This window comes from Molothrus ater, chromosome 3 (genome assembly GCF_012460135.2).
Source record: "Molothrus ater isolate BHLD 08-10-18 breed brown headed cowbird chromosome 3, BPBGC_Mater_1.1, whole genome shotgun sequence".
NCBI lineage: Eukaryota > Metazoa > Chordata > Aves > Passeriformes > Icteridae > Molothrus > Molothrus ater.
The window spans coordinates 50,242,774-50,266,894 of NC_050480.2; the positions used below are offsets into that span (position 1 = coordinate 50,242,774).

At 40.1% G+C, this 24,121-nt stretch overlaps 1 protein-coding gene across 1 annotated transcript in view; it reads right to left on the reverse strand.

Annotated features, from left to right (window-relative positions):
- NHSL1 (NHS like 1) overlaps positions 1 to 24,121 on the reverse strand; it is a 181,197-nt gene that overhangs the window by 20,808 nt on the left and 136,268 nt on the right. The window contains 3 exon segments of the mRNA XM_036379824.2: positions 3,226 to 3,357; positions 8,229 to 8,421; positions 17,353 to 17,480. Coding sequence (XP_036235717.1) covers positions 3,226 to 3,357; positions 8,229 to 8,421; positions 17,353 to 17,480 — 453 coding nt within the window.

Sequence of the window (24,121 nt, forward strand, 5' to 3'; positions counted from 1 at the left end):
ACAACCAGGTAACTTGGAACTTCTACAAAAGAAAGTTAGTGTGAGCCAGACCCTAGAGCACTGACACAAAGAAGGGACCATGGAAAGGTGGAGAGAATTTTGCTGCCTTCACTTCCTCTGGAGAGCTGGAATGCGTGAAGGGAGCTGATGATAACCAAGATCCAATAAATGAGCAAAGCCAGTGACAGGTTCTTCCAGAGAGGTGCTCATCTCTACTAAACTTCTGTTTGGGAATCATCTTGTCTGAGGGGGGAATACAGGTATTTGCATATAAGGTACCATCTGAAGAAGACATCTAGAGACAATGGATAATGGCAATAGAGCAGAGAAACCAAGAGCACTTGAAGTAAAACGTCTGAAAGTTTATCGCTCTTTCTGCCGTTTTGACCCAACACTGACTCCATTAAATATGCATGTAATATTTATGTTCTGTAAGACAAGGAAGGTAATTCAGAAGTATGCAGAACTAATTCTTTTTCATTGCTGTGTTTGGCAGAGAGAAGAATGCTTTGCCTTCTCCTGTTACTTTGGTGTCACTCTGCTAAATAGTATTGAAAGGGTGCTGCAGTTAAAAAGCAACTTCAAAAAGGAACTGCCATCTCTAAACTGGTAGACACTTCACATTCTTACTGTGTTTCAGAATCCCGTCTATCACATTGCATTTTATTTATGCAGAATTCTTAATGCAGAATTTTCCAGTCTACACAGAGAGACTGGTTCATCACTGGAAGACACCTGTGAAAACACAACAGCATTTCAATGCTAAAAAGCAGGAATGTTTAAAGATACTTTGAGCACATGGGTGAAGTTAATGTTTCCTTTCAGTATGTCTGGCTAAGTTCTATGAGGGCACCACATCCAGTGAGCTCAGGCCAGCAGCCAGTGCAGGCTTTCTCTTCTGCCTGGTCTCCTGTTCCAAAGGACCCAAAGCAGCCAAGGGAGAACCCCAGCAGCTTGGCCTCACAAAAGTTCTTCCAGGCTCTCTCACAAGAAATGAAAATAGTCCGAGCCTGGTTGAAGCTTTGAGGTTCTCTCAAGTTTCTGCTTCCTTCTGAAGGATAAACAAGAAGTTACAAGAATCTGCTGTATATGTTGGTTATTTAGCCTGCACGCAGCAACTCTGGTGTACCAAGGGATTTTAATCTTTGTACAAATATTATAGCCATTCACAGCAATGCTTTAGGGAAGAAACAAAGAGATTTATTCAGCTGAAACCACAGGGAGAATGTCAATAGGCATAATGCAATTGCTTGATTTGGAGTTTAGTCCGGATACTTGTTCTGATCCAATGAACTGTGGAATGTCTTAAAACAACTCCTTGTTTGTTTTGGGACAGCGTAAGAGAAATAGGGAATGGACTGCTACAGAAATAATTGGAGAGTGACAGGGGAGAAAAAGCAGAAAGAAAGTGCACTGAACAGGGATGGGGAGACATGCAGCTATTCCCAGCCTTGCCAGCAGCCTCGTGGCTGACTGGCTAGGTCACTTCACTGCAGCATGTCTGGTTTCCCCAGGTACGAGATGAAGACACTATCACTCTTTTCTAGTGCACCTTCTGTCTTGTGATGGAAACCAACACACTAAGAGGATGGATACTGCTGTCACAGAGTACTCCTAGCATAAAATTTGCTCCCTGGAAGAGATACAACCACCATGGAAGTAACATGGAGCTCCTCAGACAACTTATGCCCTCAGGCAGATGGCTGAAGCCCTATGTGCCTGCAGGTTAGGGGTACGGGAACCATCCAGAGAGAGCTACTACAGCGGGATACTGCCAGTCCACAATTTAAAATAGAAGCCAAGGAAAACCTTCAAGCAATGCAACATGAAATGTGCTCAGCACAGACATGAAAGATGAAAATCAAGGTAAAAACTTGTCACCCTTAGGGAACAGATTGGCAGGTCATAAACTTCTTTGAAGGTATTAATTGACGAATTCTTTATAGGATAGATGCCAACAGCATTCTCAGTTTACTCCACCAAATACAACTACAGTTGATGTTTTCAAGTATGAAACATCTTTTTGAAGTGGTCACAATGTAACCTTAACATTTTGGAAATGCTTTCTTGAGGCAGTGCATTCCCATGGCAGGGCAGTGTTTCATTACAGAGGCTGAAGGAGCACAGTTCTACTCACAAACTTCTCTGCATGTAATTGTCTATTTCTTCCCTTTCTCTGTGCCTGACCCTCTAGCTCATTTCAAACCCATCCAAACAAGCCACAGATTTTTGCTTCTGTTTCTGAAAAACCCAGAAAAATAACCAAGAACTGAAAACATAATTAAAAAAGAAATAGCTGCAACATGCAAGGTAGTAAAACTTACTGAAATCATCAATATATGAGATGATTTCACATGTAAAGCACCAAAATGAAGTTCTGCCAGACTATTTTAAAACATATTCTTCCTCTACAGAGAGAAAAAAAAAAGGGGGGGGGGAAGAATATTTTTATCTGTGAAGTTATAATCTGGGAAAAGCTGCAATAATTAAAAAAAACCCCACCATTTAAATCAAAGAATTCTGCAAAAAGTGTCTGAAAGATCTGCCAAAATTCAGATTGCTTGATCAGCTTTGAATTCACATCTACTACCAAGTGGGAAGAAGATAGGTCACATTTACACCACCTCAGGCAGTCCTCCTTCTTAATAAATGCAACTTACCTGGGCTTATTAGCTTTTCCATATATTCTAAAGGAAGTTCCCTTTCCTTTAGAATATATGGAATAGCTAATAAACCCAGGTAAGTTACTCAATCATGTAACACTGATACTTAAGGGGTTGCCAACACTGAACTGGAAAATAGGTTTTCCACTCTAGATGCAATCCTCGGCAGGTTCAGGAAGGCATCCATAAATTAATTTACTCCACTAATTACTCACAAGCCAAAACGTCTGCCCACTTCAGTTTTGCTTTGGTGAACATCCTGGAGAAGATGACCAAATCTGAAGGAAAGCATTAAAGTCCAGACACCTTACATCCCTGCAGGTTTTCATTGTACCAGTACACCATTTTCCAAACACCTTGTTCCCTTTAACAGATGGAAGTGAACAGATTAAAGGTCCCAGCTTCCCAATGCAGGAGGTGGCAAGGAGGCACACACATATTTGGAACTGAAATAGGCTATCAGACTGTATTTGGTTTCATGAGCACTGGTGATATTATTAGTCGAGTAATGATAAGCAGTGACAATGAACAGTGGATGGAATACAGTTCTGATGAGCCATACCTAGCTCCTTTTGTATGTTGTCAGGGATTCCTGTAATAGTCTTTCTCCTTTTGACTTTCTTCGGCCGTCTTACCACCGTGTCTGTGTAAATTAGAGACCGCCGAATGCTGGCCTGGCGGTCGAAATTCTCCCCTAATACATGGTAGAACAAGCAAAGCAACATTACTTCCAAGCACACTGACATCATGCACTTTCTTCCACTAGTTTTGTTGTAGAAATGGAAAAAAAGGCATTAATCAATGGTGTTAGCTTGGTCCTACAATGAAGGATTACACTGAAGAAAGATACAGCACACTGTCACAGTAAGGCTTTAGACAAAACTATCCATTACACAATACTGCATGTTTTAAAAGGAATTTTGAATTCCTGAGCCAAACACAAGTTTGGTGAGAGCAGCTTTAATTCCAAAAAGCAAAGAGAATCCTTGCTTTTATTCGGCCCTTCATAGCTTTTTCTGTGGTTTTTTATTAATTTATTTTTAAGTAATGAGCTGCAGAAAAAGCAAATCTGCTCATGAAAATGAAAGATCACAACGGTTTATGCAGGAACAGACATTGCCATTGGCAACAGCTATTACGATGCCTTTGCACAGCTCCATCATTAATTCGCATGAGGCCCTTTTTTTCATTCCAAGTTCCTCTGAACCTGTCAAGTGTACTGCATTTCTGGTGTTGATCTTTTAGCACGAATACAAATAAGAACTACGGAGCACACAGAGATCAAACTGATCTTGTGGACTCATAAATATTTCAGGGCAAAAGCTGCTTAAAATTGAAACTTTACAGATGATTGTAAAAATATACAATGCTGAGAGCTAAAAAAAAGTGTAAGTGCACTTTGCCAGACAAAGCCTTATGATGACCATGTGCTGTATCATAATGGGACCCAGAAGCACCACTATCATAAAGAAGCTTTTCTTTAGGAATTCACTTTTGTTTAGAGGTTTATAATTTGGCCATTTCACTAGCAGTAAGATAAAGATTGCACTATAGATCACAGGCTAATTCTCTGCCACTTCTAAAACTTTAACAGCTACCCCCTGTAGCTCACATATAAGTTCCCTTTTTACAAGTTTAAGCATTTTAAAGCACTGCTCAATGTCGTTTAGATGATCCATGTAAAACTTAAAGATGGGAAAACCTTGATATATATTGCACATGTTTTTTCTATTTTATACTTTTTTTGAAAATTGATGACCAAATTATTTACCTCTAAAAAGTGATTAATGCACAGTAACTAATACATCATAAAAATTACCCCTGGCTGACTGCACATCAGTAGGATGTGTGTCGTGCGAGTAGCATAGAAAACCTCATGATCTCTTATAACAGTTAAAGACACAGTCATGTATTCAAGTACAGCATGTGGACTTGTGAAAATGCAAGGAAAAAAATGGAGCATTTTCATTTACCATGTTGTAAATATAAAGACTCTGACTCTGTTTGACCGGAGCCTTGACCATGGGCCGCACTTTTGCTGAGTGGAATCCTTGCAGTTACAAAATGCCAGTTTCATCCAACTTTTGGATTGACTGAAGTCAGATTAAGGGAGGAGGCGAAGCCCATGGGAACTATAAAATTGAGAGCTATGGATCCCACTGGCTTAGAAGTCCTGAAATATTGAGACAGACTATTCACTGTCTTGGGCAGCACCATTATTAGGATGTTAGGACCCATATGGGTGAAAGTCAGGACATTAGGTTATCCTGTCCTGCAGGATGATAAACATAATTCTAAACACGTTATATAAATCCAACAGATTTCAAGGAGAAAGTTTTGCATCTCTGAACGTGTCTTTGTCAACTCAAAGGCTGACAATCATGCCCGAGATGGTGCGTTACAAGAAAATTGTAATGTAGCTTTGAATGAAGCCTTGGAATAAAACATAAGTGGTAAGCAGAGGGTGCAAACAATGAGAGAGTCTTTTACAGGAAGGCTCAGACAGCACAAACAGGATGGTCATGGAGAAATATTACTGTGTCAAATGACCCACAGTAACTTGTTCCAAATGAGCTACCTAAAAGCTAACTCAACCAATCCATCTTTAATGGCTTTTGATACACAAAGGCCATGATACAAATCTGTAGAATTTCAAAATAGCAACTTCAGTGAAATCCAACAAGCAAAATCAGAATGTCTCAGTCTTTTTTTCTTTCTTCACTGCCATCTTTTTCATTTTAGAAAATATCGATATCAACAGTAAATTTATTTTACAGATTTAAGAATATTTTTCTCCTTCTCTTACAGGTTTGTAATAAATCATATAGGTATTCCTTAAATACTTTATTCAGTTGTCTCTCAGTTTCCCAGTTTCCTTGGATACACAGAAAATATTTAAGTGTGCACTTAAATCTCACTGAAGTCAGTCAAGCTGGACTCAACCAAATGCTTAAATATTTTGCAGGATCCAGCCTGGCACTGATCACCTCCACCATTACCAGACTCCTCCATCTGGAAAGAAAGTTAGTTCCAGAAAGCCCATGAGAACAGACACCATTATATATACATATATATCTTTTAACCCAGAAGATATGTATATGTAAAGACTGGCCACCACGGAAAAATTCAGTCCAACCCCTTCCAGAATAAAGCTCAGCTCAGGCACTCTGAGACTGAAACTGCTTCCAAATCTGGATGTCTAGTCAGCAGCTTGTAAGCCTAATGCAATGCCCCTGCACCTTCAGGCTATCCAACAGATTTTTATGACTACTGTATTAGTTGCAATCTGTTCACCAAAGAGCCCTGAAAGCTGAACTCATGGAGCATTTATTGCACAGCCACGTGAGAGGCCTTTGTAGCAGAATCACCACTAATGCACTGCTGAAAACGTTATCAATTGTCAGCAGCCTCTTCAGAGGTTAACCTTTTATTTCATGCCAGGAGTAATAAAACGGAAGTTTTTTTGACCTCTCTTCTGGGAGAATTAGAAAAAGAGTGTGTGAAGGAAAAAGCCAAATCAGAACAAAAATCCTCAGTGGTTTGTTCTGTGTTATGTTGAACAAACGGCACCGGATTTCTTGTCAGTTTTTTTCCTGCCTCGTGCAGTAACATAAGGAACTTCACAAAACAAAATTACTCAGTGAGTGGGAGAGAAGAGGAGGGGAGCAGATTGTGACTTTTTAAAAGGAACAAGGACAGCAGCTTTTTCTGTATGTTGTGTGTGGCTCACAAGCTTGCCTTGTTTCACAGTAGCAATACAATTATTTCAAGGGAAGGGGAATGGTAGATCCTGGAGACCAGATCATATGATGTAAAAGCAGTCTTCCTTTAATGCCCTCCCTTTTCTATCTCTTCCAACTACCATGTTTAAAAGGGAGTAAGTGCTCAATCACACACTCCAGAAAAGTGAGATATAATATGCATGTGCAACATTTCTATCACAAAAGTTGAGAATTGCTGAGTTTCCCGAGTCCTGGCTAAACAATCCAGTGGACACAAGCTTTGCTACACCTATCAAATTATGCAGGTTTAAGTCACAAGCATAATTTATCCAAACAAGGTAATGTTCCACATGATGCTGAATTAATTCTATGAGTTCTTTGATCCCTTTACCTCATTTTTCTTCTAATCTGTTGACTTCTCCCATATCTTCTGCAGTATGCAGGGTCATTAAATCAAACAACAGATTACTGTTTCTCTAAGTAAACTGTGTTCCTGCTGTCACAGTATCTAAGCCCTACTCAAGCTTATTGATTATGTCCGATTATCTGTTGTTCCCGTAACTTGCCTTCTGCATCTGTACCCTAAATTTCCTAGATAATACCAACTGGCCAAGTGACATTTCAGGATTGCATGTATTTTCCTTTTATTAGTTTTCCAGAGGTGGGGTATTCATAATTTCATGTTGTCTTCATCTGTTTACTTCAAACACTTTCTACTATCTAAGGAATAATTTGTTATTGATTTCTCAGAGTTTGCTGATGTTTGCTACAGCTGTCCTGTTCCTATACTACTAGATTATTTAAATACTATTAAATAATACTAATTAAAATACTAGTTTATAAAAATACAGGTGAAAAAAAGCATTGGTAGAAGGGAAAGAGAACCTAATTTACTTTCAAAACAGAACGAAACATTGCAAGCTATTGATTGTCAGAGTAAGCATGGAGTCAGAGCACGCCATATGGCATTTGAAATAAATTGGATATTGAATATCATCCTGGCTTTGGCAGGCAAGCAGTCAGTTATTTGAATTAACTAATAAGAGACAATCTTGATACTGTGCAGAAAAAAGGGGTTATTAAACTGAAGTGATAATTCCATCTTTGACAGAAATTTTGTTTTACACACAATGAAGTATCTATTCAGCATTAGGCTTTAAGGTAATTTAACTTCCACAGAGTGAGAGTTCTGCAACTTAAAATCAAAGAGCATTTTCAAAATGAAGAGTTAACACACAGTTCATAACAAGAACATGTGGACTATGGTTCTGTAAGTGGAATGTCTTACATAGAGTATTACTCAAAGGTGCTACCATCATTAACGTTTGCTGTTCTAACCCTACTCTCCCTTGACACCTAAAACTTTTGTTGCTGATAAAAATTAGACCCTAGAGCTTTTTTTCTTGATTTTTGTAACATTTAGTCTTTGGAACACAGAAGTTCCTGACTACCTCCTTAAATAAAATTCCTAGAAGAAAATCTTACAATATCATCAACACTGGATGAACATGATTTTCAAATACATATCCTCAGTGCAGTCCACAGCAAAACACTGCTATTTATCAGCCATCTTCTTGCACTTCGTGAATATCTAATGCTGTTTCGAGCCCATATATTTTAACTATCTCCATTAATGACAATTTCAATGGATTTTGATATTTTCTAGTTAAGTTCAGATTTAGACTATTAAATGCAAAATGGTTTTCATAGAAAGGTGTGGTAAGTAATTTAAAATTCATGCATTGAATAAATGAGTGTTGAAAGACTAGCCAACTGTACGGATCCCCTTTCATCTCTGCCCTCCCTCATCAGTGTAATGCAATTACTGAAATTAAAAGCCTACCAGTCACATTAATAGGAACCACATCTGTTTGGACGGCTTGTGCTTGTTGTCGCATTTTCTCTTCTGGCGTTGGCAGTGGGAGAGACTTAGTCCAGTTGGTTTGGGTGTTGATATCTGATAACTCATTTGTAGCTGGACTTTTAGGCCTTTTGACGGTAATAAGCTTTTCTTCTTCAGGGGGAGAGACAGGACACTACAAACAGAAATATATACAACACTGTGAGTTTACTACTAAAAAAAATAGGTAGGACTGTGGTATTACTAAGGTGTTGCTGCTGCAGTCAGCACTGATTGCTTGTGGAGCGAAACACACCCTCACAAATATCACACTTTGACCTACATAAAGAGAAGTTTTAAACATACACAAAAAATGCACAATAAAACATCTAGTTTGCATTTTTTCAAGACATTTGATTAGTCTAATATATACCAATGAAGGAGAAAGGCGTGGTGTTGCACGTAGCAAAGCACAGTAACTAATTACACCTTACACACTGACACTGCAGCGATTAACCCTTCTCTCCCTGTACCAAGGTTTGCCTTCCCTTCCCCTCTCACTTCCCCATGCCCTATTAGAAGATGAGATTTGAGCACTGCTTTGTTCCAGCTGCACTAGGTTGCATGAATGTGTAAGGTCTCAGCAAGAATCGGGTTACCAAGACAGATTTTAGCAGAGCTCAGTAAAAGAACCAATCAGCACACTCCACAGAATCATCACCCATGGATCAGTGAGGTAAGCAAGTAATTTTGCTTTGGTCTTGGAGAAACTCATGCCACAGTTCAAGGGGTTACTCATTTTTCAGGGGTAAAGCACTTAATATTATTAGTAGCCACAGAGCAATAATTTTAAAAGTCAGTTCTTCTCAAAGTGGCACTTTGAGCTGCACTCAATTCCATGAAGTGTTTTATTTAAGAAAAAAAAAAAAAAAGAAACAAACCACAAAACCCAACCAATAAAACAAAAATCTTTCTGCATGAGAAAAACAGGTTGCAGCAGCTTGTGCAAATCCCTCCACCAAAGTTGTAAGCCAAAAAAAACCATTTCCTTTTGGGAAGCAAATCTGTTTTCATTACTAGGTCTTTCCCTGCATGACAATAATGGCAGAGAAAGCCATGGAGCAGCTTTTTACTGACTGGACAGTACTTGTCCATCACTGGGGCTTCTAGCAGGTGGTCACAAACCCAAGTGAACCAGAGAGAAGCAGCAAGGCACCTCAGGGAATCCCAGAAACAGGATAGGAAGGAAAACCTGCAGGAAAACCAACCACAGTCTCCTTCTGCCCCCAGACAAAACAAAAAAGAGAACATGGAAGAAGTGGAGTTGCACAGCATTTGCAGCACTAGCAGAGATTTCTCTGCAACCTGTCGACTCCTCTGCTTCAGAGGAGTTTGCTTTGGGACCTTCCTCCCTACCACCAGACCAAAATTACCCCCCTCTTTTCTCTATTACTCTCTCCCTTTGGAAAGTCAAATACTACTCAGAACAGGGTTGTCAGTAGTGGGCCACTGCCTCTTCCCCCCTCACTGCTGCACAGGCACGGAAGGAAACATCACAGCTATTTATAACAGATGGATTTTTTATTCTTGTGGGTGTTCAGAATAAGTGATCTGTTTTCTCTTGTACCTGAATGCTATACAAAAGACATGCTCAAATGCTGAGAGCTGCACTGAATAAATGCTGCAACCTCTGTTTATCATTTCTGATTTTAATTTTCTTCCTGTTACTATGAGGAGTTCCCACTGTTTATAAATAAATAAATAAATAACCATTTATTTATTCTGTTATGCTTTGACTCTATATTCTTTAGGACAGAGTCCAACACTTTATTAAATAGAAAATAAAAATAAAAGCCACTTCCAGGCAAAAAGTAAGAGAAAAGTAGAAACTGTTCAAGCAACACTAAAAAAACATTTCAGGCAATGAAACCATTACTAGTATTATTCTGTGATTTGGAACCACACTTCAAAACATGGGAGCTTTTCTTCAAGGAAATAATCAATTTCTGACATCCCTGAATTTTCTTCCTACAGAGGCTGTGGAAGGGATAGATACTGCTCTGTAGGTAAGGGCTCACTCAGCCCAGTGAAAGCCCTGGCAGTTCTATCAATACAACCTTCTTGGAGGACACCAGAACTTTTTCAGGCCTCTGCTGTTTCTAAAAGGCTCTAAACCCAAGTAATAATATGATGTGCTCATCTTTTTTCGAGAGTGTGTCCATACACTGTTTACATATATATACAGTGTGGGCACATATATATGTACTTACAAACACAAGGACTTTCCCACCTCAAATTACCCAAATTCATAAACACTTTTATTAACTTAATACATTTGGGATGACAATGCCAATGAAGAAGGGAAAGCTGCCTCCAGGCCATGCTTCTCCCAGTTAGGTTTAAAAAGTGATTGAGAGAGAGAGAAAGGGTTTGTAAGGAACATGGCAGGGGGGTGACAGCCCATCTGCCACAGCTGGCATGTGTATGTGCATTTGAAGGAGTAAGCTAGGGTTGAGGCAAAGAAATGTTGCTTTCCCTGGTCCACAATGAGCTTTTGTCCACCTGAATCAGAGAGACCAAGAGAGACACCTCAAACATAATTTTGCAGTTTGTTTGGGGTGAGGATGAGCACCAGTGACCTCCAAATACACTGCCTGCTTGATACCGTCAGTATCAGTGTCACCTTCAGACTGCACTTCAGTGCCAGGTCTCAGCTGTCATGCAGCAGTCTCCAAGGGCTACTCCAGTCCGTTAAGTGGCAGAGGTACTGGTTACAAAGCCATGCTTCCTTTCCAAAGAAATTACCCAAGCCAAGCAGAACAGGTTTTTTATTATAGTACACAAACAGAAAAACTGAAGAAGTGAAGCATCTGCTACAAGGGAATCCTAATTTTTCAAAGAATGTGAAACATCAATCAGAAATTTTGTAGAATTAGAAGCTGAGAAAATTTGGGACAGATGGAGGAAGACAGACAGAAATAAGTCAGGTTATATGAGCAAATAACCAATGAAAAGCAACTGAAAACTCAATGGCGCAGTTGAGCTCAAAGCAGTGTCCGTGAGAAAAACCTACTGACACAGGACACATATACATACTTCTACAAAATAATTCAGTAGAAGAGATGGAAGTGGTTTTGGGTGTAGGAATAAGTGTTCACATTTCAACTGTAGGTACATTTTCCATGGATCCTGAAGAAACATGATTGTCTCTACTTATATCCTTTTTTCCAAAGTACTCTCAGTGATAACGGTATATGCATGACAAAGCTGTGCACAGCTTTATTACACATAGAGGAAGGAAGCAGCTCATCTTTCAGCCTTCTTCAGACAGAAATTATTCACCTCTTTAATCAGGATGAAAATGAGATTTCCATATTTTTAGCAAACATTCCCACATTTACAGCACAGAAGCTTGCTGGAAGATGCAGTGAATTGCTCCTGTGTGACAGGAATGTCTTCTCTAGTCAGGTCTGCTACACTGGAATCAGAATGAGGCATAGCTGATCATAAACTCTATGTTCATAACTTGTCCCATTTTTAAAGCATCTCTGAGTCATAATAATTTTACTGCCAGTCTTAATGCCCAAATCCCTGGAAGGGTTGTTACGCTCATCTCCACAGGAAAATCTGTTGGAATCCATTCTTTTGCATGGACATGGTAAGGGGTGATGGTGGGATGTGAAAGCAGCAGCCTTGGACCTTGCAGTGTTTCCACAAACATGCACTAGGGGGGAAAAAGCATGAACCTTCAAATGGGAGTTAAAATAAGAATCCAGGAGAAAAATGGCCTATAAATATCCTATAGACAAGCTATATGGCTCAGTGAGCTGGAGCCTCTCCGACGCCTTGTTGACATATTGTCTCCCAGCCAACTCAGCTGCTGAGATACAACAAAAGAGTTTCACTATCTCAGCACTTTCATGCTATTTGAGAGGTCCCAGATGACAAATGAGTTTATGCTATGTATCTTGCAGCACTCTCTGCCTAAATAATCTGTTTATTTTAAATCTTTTTCATATAACAGGCGTTTATACTACAGTATCTAAAAAAAGATGGAACCTCCAGGAGAATTTAATCCATACAAATTTTACTTTTCAGCAAAGAGATTTCAAACTTCTCGTCATGCCATTTATCCTACTGTCTACTAAAATCACTTCTAAAATAATAATTTATCAGAAAAACAAAATAAATGAAAAAAAATCAGTGTTGCAGACAGCAGCCATATGAGTTCAGCTGTCTATTATATTTGCCAACATCCTATTTCTGCCTCCAGTGTCTTACTAGGTTTGATGGCTTCAAGAGCCATTTTTCCAACACCAAGGAATCAAGACAACCAATAACAGGGAAAAGAAACCCAAGACCCAAACCTAGCCAACTGAGAATGGCACTTCACATGCCTAATTCAACCCATGGGGTTTCACACTGTCTCATGGAACACTGCCAGACTATAAATTTACATGAATTTACACTTTAGATGAATTAGTCTTTGACTCTTTTTTGGTGTCCTCTAGACCAAGGTCACCAGTCTAGTTCCCTCAGTTTTCACAGACAATTCCATTTTATTACTTCTACACACACATCTCCAGTTGCACTAGCCAGCACTGCTATTCTACTAAATTCTTCACTTCATAACCTTCACTGTGTCTCAGTAAGGAAAGAATTTTTTGTCAGTGAAATTACTGACTATCAAACAAATTATCACCTTAACAAGCACCGCAGAAATGTTATTTTCTTCTTCCTCTACTCTGTTGTAATGGGATAAAAACCACAAGAAGATCTGTGCTGTTTGGAGCTCTAAAAGCCTATCTAGTATTTGCCTTAAGATAAAGACCAATGAATTGTATCAAGGTAAAATTTAAATCTGAGGATGCACAGAGCAGAAACTTTTCCTGAATATTCTCTCAGCATTGGATTGAGTCCTTGCCCTTCAAGAATATACCCAGTTGCTTTCTAAACTCATGTAAGCTTTCAGCATGCACAATTTACCCCTTACCATGCACAGTCTGAGTATGTGAAGAATTACCCTCTTTTCTTTGTTCAAAATTTTCTGTACTCACCTCCTTAATGCTTTGGCATTTCATGTATTATGAGCAGCTGTTTCAGCTCAGTAAATGGCACAGTATTTTAAAAAATCAAACCACTGTAAATGGTATAAAATACATGTGCTGCTTACAAGAGCAGTGCCATGCAGCTGCAGCAGAGGGGCAGGGAGGCCACCTGAAGACACCATCACCCAGAGGCATCTTTAGCTCTGCCAGACCTTACACCTCAGGGCTTTTTAGGCGTTCCTACCTCCAAAACTGAAGTGCCCAACTTTACCTCCTCTTAGCAGCAAGTAAAGTTTTACATTAGACTTCCTCAAATCAATACAGTTAGAGCACTTGTTTCCACTTAAGATACTAAACAGTTTAGTGCAGAAATTGGAGAGATAACTAACAGTTCAGATGATCACAGTGGCAAAAATGCACTCTCACCCCATCCCACACCCCCTGTCCTCCAGTAAGGGAAGTTAAGTGTTTCTTCACCCAAAGCATAACTATCAAATCAAAGTTCCTAAACCAAATGACATGATGTAGGGAAAAACACCATGAGTTTTGGGTGCACAAACATTTTCATAAATGGAATAAAGGAATAATATATGCAATACTGCATGCTTGGGAGCAGGTATTCTCTGTAGTTCACATTTATCATTCAAGAAAGACACATTCCTCCAAATTAGTAGAGTTTTTCCTTGGCTAATTAAAAGCCAATGAAGCATTGGGGAGGAGTTTCAAAGGAGACTAATGTTAATAGACAAAAAAGGGAATAAAAAACTCTGTGAACTAAGTAAATACAGGATACTGTACAGCAGACAAAAAGGAGTACAGAGGAACACAGAACAAGCAAACCTGGCATGGGACTCTTCTTTAATTTTTTTTTTCCTAAGCAGAAAAAAGCAGCAGGTAACGACTGAAGGCTAAGAGCAGAAAAAGACTGCATATAGGCTAAATACTACAAGTAACATCAAGCTGCAGATATGGCAGCTGGATGGTCCCACTTGTGGGCAAAGTACCTTGTTTTTCCAGGGAACCAAGTTACAGCAGGCGCTAATGCAAGACTGAGAGATGCAGTCTAACAGACTAGACTGTTGAGTGAGACAAAAAGAAACAAAGAGAATGAGTGGTAAAAAGGGAAAGAAAAAGGAGTAAGAAAAAAAACACACAAAAGACAAATACAGTTAATATACACATGCATACATTTCAGAACATAAGGAGAACTGGAGTTTGAATGTGACATTTCAAAACATCTTTCACACTGGTAAAACAGAGCAATACTGAAGGACAGGAATAGCTCCCAAGCTCTGTCACAAAAGCAGCATGTAAGATACGAGAAAGGAGAAGACTGGTCACAGTATTGAGATGTAAAATCCAGGTAAACCAATTTAATCACCAACAAACTCAATTAGGATCAGTACTACACTGGAGCTTGGCCTGTGCTCCATTAATCTAACTTGTAAGAATCAACATTAAAAGGGCAGATCCAAACACTTTATTTTATATCAACTTCCACTCAGAGATTTCAGCTTTCTGTGTTTTCTAATTTTGTTCATTCATTTTTGAGTTGGGCCTGCTTCTCCTTAGTGGTTTTCCTTTGGAACAGCACATGTTCTGCTTATCTTAGACATTTCCTAAGATGCTGAAACACAACGTGCTTGGTGGTGTGACTATTACCCTCTGCTGACAGACACCCACCTCCACAAAACCTGAAAATGCTTGTGGATCGACACCTAACAATGGTTTCATATTGTCTCCACTGTAGACAGACAAGCAGAATATCTGGCTATGGTTTTTAGTTTTAGAAGCAGATTAAAAATAACAGGGAAAGCTGGTTTCCTTTGTGATATCACCCATTCTTTTTTGCTGTCAGTTGGCAATTATATCAACGGAGAAGTTTATGAACAGTAAAGAGGTATTCATCCACCCATCATTATTTTGCTGTTCTCAAATTTCAATTATTAAATACTGCATGCACAGAATTTAAATGTTGGCTTTTTTGCTTTAAATAGACAACAAAGCTTTCATCTAGCAATAAGGAGTTCACATTTTGAATCACAGGATTTTTGGTGACCCCAGTTCCACACTGTTACCGAAGAACTCTCCTGACAGCTGAAATATGACCCCCTCAAGGCATAAGACTTATTAGAATTACTTGGCTCTTTACCAGTAGGATAATAATTCAAGGTCAGAAATTTGTTGTGGTAAACATTCTAAAGAAAGTAAACAATCTTCTAAAGAAAGATTAAACATTTACAGCATTAAAAAAAAAGTGCCAATTAAACAGAGATACTGGTCAAAAAATTCCACAAAAGAAAGTTATACAATATTAATGGATAATCATGCTACAGTTTACAAGAAATTTATGTGTTTGTGAGCTGGAAATAAGAGTGGCAGGGTTAAGGCTAAGGTTCTGAGATAATCAGTAACAGCCAAGACTGTCAGTTTGGCAGCTATCTTTCTCCACAGCTCTGAATCATCCTTTCAGCTACAATATTTAAAGGAACCTATTCCAATTTGAAATGGAAGTGCTATCCTATATTTAAAGCATACTTAGTTGCATTAATTTTCTCCAGAATGCACAGAAATTGTTAGTAACACATTATGTTAACACTCAAAAAACCCTTAACCAAGAAAGGATGACAGCTCTCAGTCTCCAAGAATTCCCACCCATGCTTATATACTTTCATGCAAATTGTTTAAAGAAAAGTGTACTCATATTTTTAAATGTTACATTAGTTTTATGTGTGCAGATGGTTATATGCTGCACTGGCCAGGACAAGTTGATGGCATGTATGTATGCATTTATGTGCAGGACATTAATTAATAGCAACAAACAAGGCGTTAATACTTTCCCCACTGGAAATCGTAATTCCAGTGATCTCAGCAAGGTTTTGCAAATTACCATTATAATGTATTCCACAGTATGAATGTGCTTTACATTCTCGGCTCACTGCCAGTACATACCACACACAGCTAAACAAGATGCTCTGACATTCCCTGCCAATACACAGATAAAATGCAATCACCACCTGGACAAGAGACTCTACATATTCCACAATACCTCTTATTATGTGACTAAAACCCATGGAGGATAAAACTCAAAAACACTGTATCTACTAAAGTGCATTCTCAGGGTCTGCACATTTTGCTGATAAAAGTTATTTGGTCCATATTACCACAGGGACATATGGTTTAGTAACAATTCAAAGAAATTAAACTGTGTTACAATCAAGGATATCCTCCCACTCTCGAAGCAAGAGCTGTTTTTGGCAAAGTATTCTAGAATATCTATCTTGAAAATGCTAGGAGCTCTGGCATTTCAGTTTTAGGCAGGCACACACCCCAGCAGTAACATCCTAAACCACTACATCACAGTCAGCTTTTCCTTCAGAGCTTAAAGGCACCACAGACAAAGGCAGTAGAGCAGAACTTTTCTTCTTCAGAACAGTAACACAACTTACTAGTTCTGTAATTGAAATCCATATAAATTGATGTACAAAGCAATATGGCTTCATAACTTTCTTAAAACTTGTGATCAACTGTTCATTCTCTTTATTTTATTTATTTCTAGATTCTAAGAGTTGAGATGTGGGGATATAAGCATGAAAATCATGAAGTAAACTGAAAGAAAGGCAATAAACCCAACTTAGTGGACAATCTTCATTTCTTCTGCATGCCTTTAGTAAACAGTTGTGATGCATTAGGACAAAGCCCCTACCTAACTGAATAACCACCTGCATTAGCAATTCGAAGTGTGCACCTATCCAAGTTACAATTCAAGTATGCTGATGGCTGCTGAATAGCTCTTCCTGCAATTTAGCAGCTACCCTTGCTGGAGTCTTCCCTCCAGAACATTACCAAACCCCTTCTTTCACACTCTGAACATGCCAGTGGGAGCTGTGTATCACTGCATGGGTAAAATTAGGAGTTTTAAGACACTATGAAATTCAGATGAACTACTGTCACTGCAATCAAGAAATAAACATCTTTGTGATCCTCTAAAAATCCTGCCTTAGTTGACCAGTGTTATGGCAGGCAATTACACTGCACCACACAAGTATTTTTTCCAGCACTTTTCCCCCCACCATTACCTTTTGTTCAATTTCTTCATAATCATCCTGGTAACTTCCACAGATTGCACTGGAGGATGAGGAGAAGGTGGGGCCCTGAGAGTAATACTGCGAGCTCCGGTAGCCATCCCGCCGCAGCTTGTCACACTCTGCCAAAAGGAAGAGAAACAGGAGGTTCAATCATGACAAGAGCCATTACTGCTTATGCTTGGTGTTCAATAGCATTTAAGTACTGAATGTTCTTCTGAAAAGGTTTACCATGCATTAACATTGCCTGCCCCAAGTGACAGAACCCAAGGGCGCGTCCCTCATATTTGTATCTATATTTCCTCCTCCCTTCACATGTGTGACATACATAAGCCCACAGAGAGCGTATTAACCCAGGCGATGGCAAGTGCTTTGGAAAGAAGGGGGAAAGAGATTTCTTTATTTATTTAAGTGAGGCCTGGCTCAGTGTCTTGACAGATGGCAGCATCTTGCAGGATGGGAGACGGATGCATGAGAGTAACTCCAGGGGTCTCATTTGCCGGGCCGGTAGACATCTATTATGTGCCTTACACTTGAAATGATGATGTTGCTCACTACTCAAGCACCATCTGCTAAATAACTTTGGCACTGACCACTTGTCTTGTCTTCCTGTCCGTGGAAGAGACCATTTACTGTGATTTTGGAGAGAGGAATGCAAATCACAGGGATCTCAAAATCTTGTGTTGCTGCAGAGCACACATAGTTTAATACTACAGAGTTTCTAAAGTTCAGAAAGCGTTCAGAGCAGACATGCATCCCCACTCACAATAGCCAAAATTCCAGCCAGCATAGCATCCCCCTCACCAAGTTTTCCACAATCATCCTCCTGTCTCCTAATTGATATTCAGTGTGATTGTGCTAAAGAATAACAGACGCCAGAGCATAAGGAAAAATTAAATGTTCAAGATGCAGCAACCAAACTCATTTGACCAGTTAGCTTTACACTTTCAAAGACAGATATCTAAATCTGTTGAAAGATGGTGAAAGCAAGAGAAAAATTAAGTATTTGGTGTATTTCCATTTAAGGAAGTGAAATTTCTGCACAATACATAAGCATTTCTGCACAATACATAAGCATCACAACACAAAGCACTTCTATCATCACTTGCTGGAGAAGGCCTTTCTGTGATTATATTATCTGTCTGCCTATCCTGATCTTCTGAATACTCCTTAAAATAGAAAAGATGCAGTGGTTATACCAAGGGCAAGGTTTTAGAGAGGCTTTTGCCTGGCAAATGATTAGGTGGACTTACAATGTGCATCTCCAGCATACATGACCTCTGTTATGCCCAGATGCTTCTGAGACTGAGGTCTGGAGGACTTGTGCTGACAGGTTAACTGATCTATAGGAACCACAGATCTGTGAGGATTTAATCAATAAGGACTCTCCTGTATCTGCACATGGACTCTGAGGAGGCAAGCTTACACTCTGACAACCAGCCACTTTCATTGGTGCAGGACAAATGTCCTTGCCTATGTATCCCTAATGTCTCCAAAAGGGCAGTATGACAGGAACCTTTCCTTCTCTCTCCATTCAAGGACCAGCAGCAGTGTGGGTTTTGAGATCCAAATCAATGGCTGTATCTGAATATCAGAGGGCTGGAAACCCTGTTTCCCCGTTCCACATGTGTGAGCATGCTGACATTGTGCACATCTGGCAAACTGTTGCCGTACTTCAGGAGGGGGCTGAAAAATGACTGTCAGCAACCACAGCAAAGCAAATTCCTCCACCGCCTTTCCAAATTTGATACTGGATCCAGCCAGATCCAGAACATAACACTCACAGATGTGAGCACCCTGATGGGTTGTTTGTTGGTTTCAGCTACAAATGAACAGGCTAAACGGACTGTGGCAGAGCAAGACAGCCCAAAGACTCGCATCAAGTTGTAGCACAGTTAACACGCAAAGTTGTCAACTTGGACACTGCAACTTTTACAGAGGAATCATTAATCACTGCCAACAAACATGAATACAACCTAAGGGGTGCACAAGAATGCCGTTATTTTTCCTCCCATTTTTGGACTGAGGCTTAGAGTCTTTGCTGGCCACTCCTGACACTCTCTGACATCAAACATCAAGGCACGCCCCAAAAAAAATCCTGTCGTGGTCTGACCTGGGCTAGATGCCCACCAAAGCTGCTCTATCACTCTCTTCCTCTGAAGAGAGCTGGGCAGGAGAGAGAAAATATAACAAAAGGCTCATGAACTGAGAAATGGCCAGGGAGAGATCACTCACCAGTTAAAACAACAGGCAAAACAGTCTTGATTTAGGAGACTTGGTTGAATTTATTACCAATCAAAATAAGAGCATGATAATGAGAAGTAAAGCAAATCCTAAAAAACACACTCCACCCACTCCTCCCCTCATTCCCAGGCTTAACTTAATTCCCAACTGTCTACCTCCTCTGCACTCAGCAGTGCAGGGAGATGGAGAGTGAGTGTTATGGTCAGTTGATCATGTTGTTCCTGCTGCTACTTCCTCCTCAGGGAGGTCATTCCCCTGCTTCAGTGTGGAGTTCCTTCCTTGGGAGACAGTCCTCTAAAAACTCTCCAATATGAACCCTTCCCATGAGCTACAATTCTTTACAAATTGCTCCAGCAGTGGTTCTCCCATGGGTGCAGTCCTTCAGGAACAGTCTGCTTCAGTGGGGGTTCCCTACTGTGGGTCAGAAGTCCTGCCAGCAAATCTGCTCTTGCTTGGGCTTCTCTATCCATGGATTCCCAGGGCCTGTCAGGAGCCTGCTCCAGTGTGGGCTTCCCATGGAGTCACAGTTGTCACAGGACTCTTCTGGAGGCGACAGGCTCTTCTGGAGCATGACAGATGAATGCTCTAATATTAATTGTTTGACCTTATTTATTTTCCTAGCCAAGAAGGTGAAGATGATGAGTAGTGCACTTCATGAAGCCCAGAAAAGCTCCAAAAACTTAAGGAAATCAATGCTGAAGGTTCAATTCCATCAGAAGTTCAAGTGGACTGCCAATAACAATCTGTCAGCTTATCGAGCTCACAACCTCCCACTGTCCACAACACAAAATCCATGTAACTTCAGAAATTATTGCAGCAACATTGCTGATGAAGCCAAAATTGCCAAAAACTGCTAGGTACAACCAAGAAAAAGGTGGTTTGTCCCCAAGAACAGCTTTTTATGTACTGTAACTGTACGTATTGCAGCACAGCAGGAAACACACTGTGGATGGCACCCAAGGCCAACAAACCTCACCAGAGGCTTTAGGCAGACATGTTTTACTTCATGTTGCAACAGCCTACATGCACAACACAAGGCCACACATTGCACCTGACTGAAGGTACTGCTGCTGCCGAACCAAGGGTGGCAACTGCTGTTTAAAACTTGTTTCAGCTAGAGGCTCCTCCCCTCCATCTCCTTACTCTTACTAGAGGTGCACAGAGTGTTCTGTAATTAATGAGGTTAATATTTTTCAGATATAGGGGTTTTATTTTCGTTAAAAAAAAAAAATGAGGAAGCTAGACATACTTACTCTAGGAAACACTCCAGATACTTACTCTTGGAAAGCCTCCCTTCTTCCCAAAGGAACAGTATGTTGCGCTAGTCTGACAGCCCCAAACAGAGAAGAGCACTATACACTAAGTGAAAAAGTTCTTACGGTTATGCATGTTATTTCAGAGATGTCTGTACTGAAGCTGACAAGGTAACAGAAGGATCCATCCAGTTCCAGTTATTAAAAATCTTCATTTTAAAGAATGACAATACATTAGCACCAGTTGAACTGGGGACATACACTCTCTTGGCTGCCATTTCCCACATTATACAACATTCAAAACCGTGCGCAGCGTTTCCGTATTTCCACCAAAGAACTGCCAGGTGGAACCCCAGGACACTGCATCAGGCAGCACACAAACACCCGCTCCTGAGGGTGTGCTCACCATTCCAAATCTGCAGCACATGCTGCAGGCAAGCTCCAAGTCATCATTTTCACATGAATCTGATCTGAAAAGTGCAACAATATGATTATGCCCCAGATGAACCAATTTTGCTTACACAAGCATTAATTCCAGGAAAATCAGGAAAGTGTTAGTGCTTTGGCAATTACAGTTGGTGGCTGCACTGGGTACTGCCACAACTCAAAAGTCTGAAGCTGCCTCCCTCCCCTTCATCTCCTGACTGATTGCTTCTGAGGCCAAGTGCACAGGGACATTGCCTGTCACCTTCTGCTGCCCTGCAAGTGCTTTTCTGGCTAGGTGAAACCATACATTTGTTCTTGTTTTCCTTCTATACTAGTGATACATTAAATTTCGAACCTCCTCTGTATTAGAAGTACTGCTCAAAAATTACTGTCATTAGATTATATAATAATTTTTCTTTCCACTTACATGGTACAAGTGAAACCCTTCCTAAAAAATTAAATCTTTCCTGAAATTTTTCCTTATGTTTTGCTGTTCACAGGGTGGTTTTAGTTAAGCGTGAAGAAAGTGCGTGGGAAATGCAGATGAAGCCCTTTTAAGGGCCCCTTCATCATTTCCACAGTTATTAGAACAGGCTTTGGGAGACACAACCAAAGCAAATGTGTTAAAGCTGTCAGTGCCCAATACAATCATGCCCAAGTCTCTGCTATATACCCAGATACTCATATATTTCCTTAGGATTGCAGTATTGCAGCCTTTGCCAAATCTTGGCATCAGACAGAAGCACGCTGGGGACATGTCCTGGGCATCACTCATCTCTACTCTCTTCCCTTCTGCTAAATAAGCTGGGGAACAGGCAGGTACCTGCAGCAGCAAACTGAGAGCAAAGGCCCAACCAGCCATATGCAATTCTGCACCAGAGTTTTGAGCCATGGCACTGAATTCAGCACTGTTGTGAATAACTCCACCTCTCCATATAAATGCTTACGGCCTTTGTGACAGACTGTCAGGCCAAGTGTATGAAAATACCTCTGAGGCCTCTCAGCCCAGATCTCTCTATTACATACAAGGAACTCATATGTGCCCCTGAGTCAGTAACACACACAAGTCTCAAACACAGAAGCAATTTCCTGCTTTTCCAACAACTGAAATCATATTCTCGCATGATAATTTGAGGCACAAATCACAGGAGTGAACAGAAGGCACAGCACTGATACCTCAGTAATTCGTCTGACATGGTATTACCATGGTAAAGCAGGATTAACGTTTACCTTGTCAGACCTACACGCCACACCGTGCCATGACAGATGGAAGGCTGGGTTTGCTGGGAGGGGACCGGATGCACTGGCTCTTTTCCTCTCCTTTAACCAACTTGGGTAACGTTTTGTACCTGCTGAGCTTCCTAGCCATAAAACTTGTTGCCATATCTTAAAGTTTTTATGAAGGAAAATGCATTACCCTGTCAGAAGCAGAACTGGTCAGAGTGACATGGATTCAGTTATTTTCAGAAGTTGTGCTTTGTATTTTTTTATTGTAAATGAACTGTGCAAGAGTGCTATTTATAACAAGACCCTTTCTAAAACAATTATTTTGCCTGTCAGTGTTAGTGGGCCCCATATGTACCTGTCTTCAGGGAAAAAAGCCTCCAGGTGCTGGCTTCCACAGCTAGAGCCTGTCTGAGCCCGAGACCTCTCCCTAAGGCAAAGCCCCAGCAAGAGCACAGAGCCACAGCTTTATGCCACCATCCTGGACCAGTCCTTCACGTCTCAGGCCGGAAAGTGCACCCATCACTCATTAAATTAGCCCTAATGAGATTACTCTGATTACTCCTGTAAGCAAACACTGCTCACATGACTGTTGCAGGATCAGGCCTTAAGCTCTGTAGCTGTCTACATCCACATGTACACACTCAGGCATACTCTCACAAGCATATATTGAAGAGGCTAATATTAAAAAACTAAAATCCATATTTTAAAATATTTATTAGTAACCAGCAAAGGCACTAGTTAAATAATTAAAGTGACATGATATTGACTAGTATAAACTTAGAAACTTGGCATCAAAGTTATTCAGACATCTTAATAGCACCAATTATTAGTTTGGAATAACTACCCGTCCAATTGCATGGGTCAAGCAATGAAAAGACAGGAAAATCATATCCTGGAAACATCTAAATTTGCCCTGTATGCAAGAACAGGACCTGGAACTCAAGACTAACTGCTAAAATCCAAAGAGATTAAAATAACATGTAAGTCGGACCAGGAGCAGATGCGCTGCCTGCCTGGCTTAGCTGCTGAAACAAAAACTCCCAGGTACAAATGTAGAAAGGGGAAAGACCAGCACAAACATCAATTACTTTTATATCACCTCTTGCTGTCTCCTTGTCAGCAAGAAGGGACATGTGACAAGCTGACAGCTTCATCTGCATGCTTGAAAAACTCTCTCAGCTGAAGTCTGAGTGACTTCTTGGCAGAGCCTTTCATGTTGTAACTCATATTTTTCTATTTTTTTTTTCTTTTTTCTTACTACGGAGAGGTTATTAACTGCTCAAGTCAGATAAACTGTCAACCAGAGAACTAAATCTGCTGACTAGTATATTAAAACACATTTATCCATTCTCTGCACATACCACTGGAAAACCACTCTACTCCCCAGATCAGAAACCTTTTTTTTTTTCAGTCTTCAAACACTGTAGTTAACTTCTTCTGTAAATATCCCCAAACCATGTTCCTCCCTAGTCACGACTACAAACACTGTCTTACAAGTAGCTTTTCAAAATTTCACCTAAAACCAGACAGACTGTAGTACAGTATACATTTGTCTTGTAAACTCAAACTGTTCAAAATTACCTCTTCCTTTACAGGCGACACTGCACTTTATT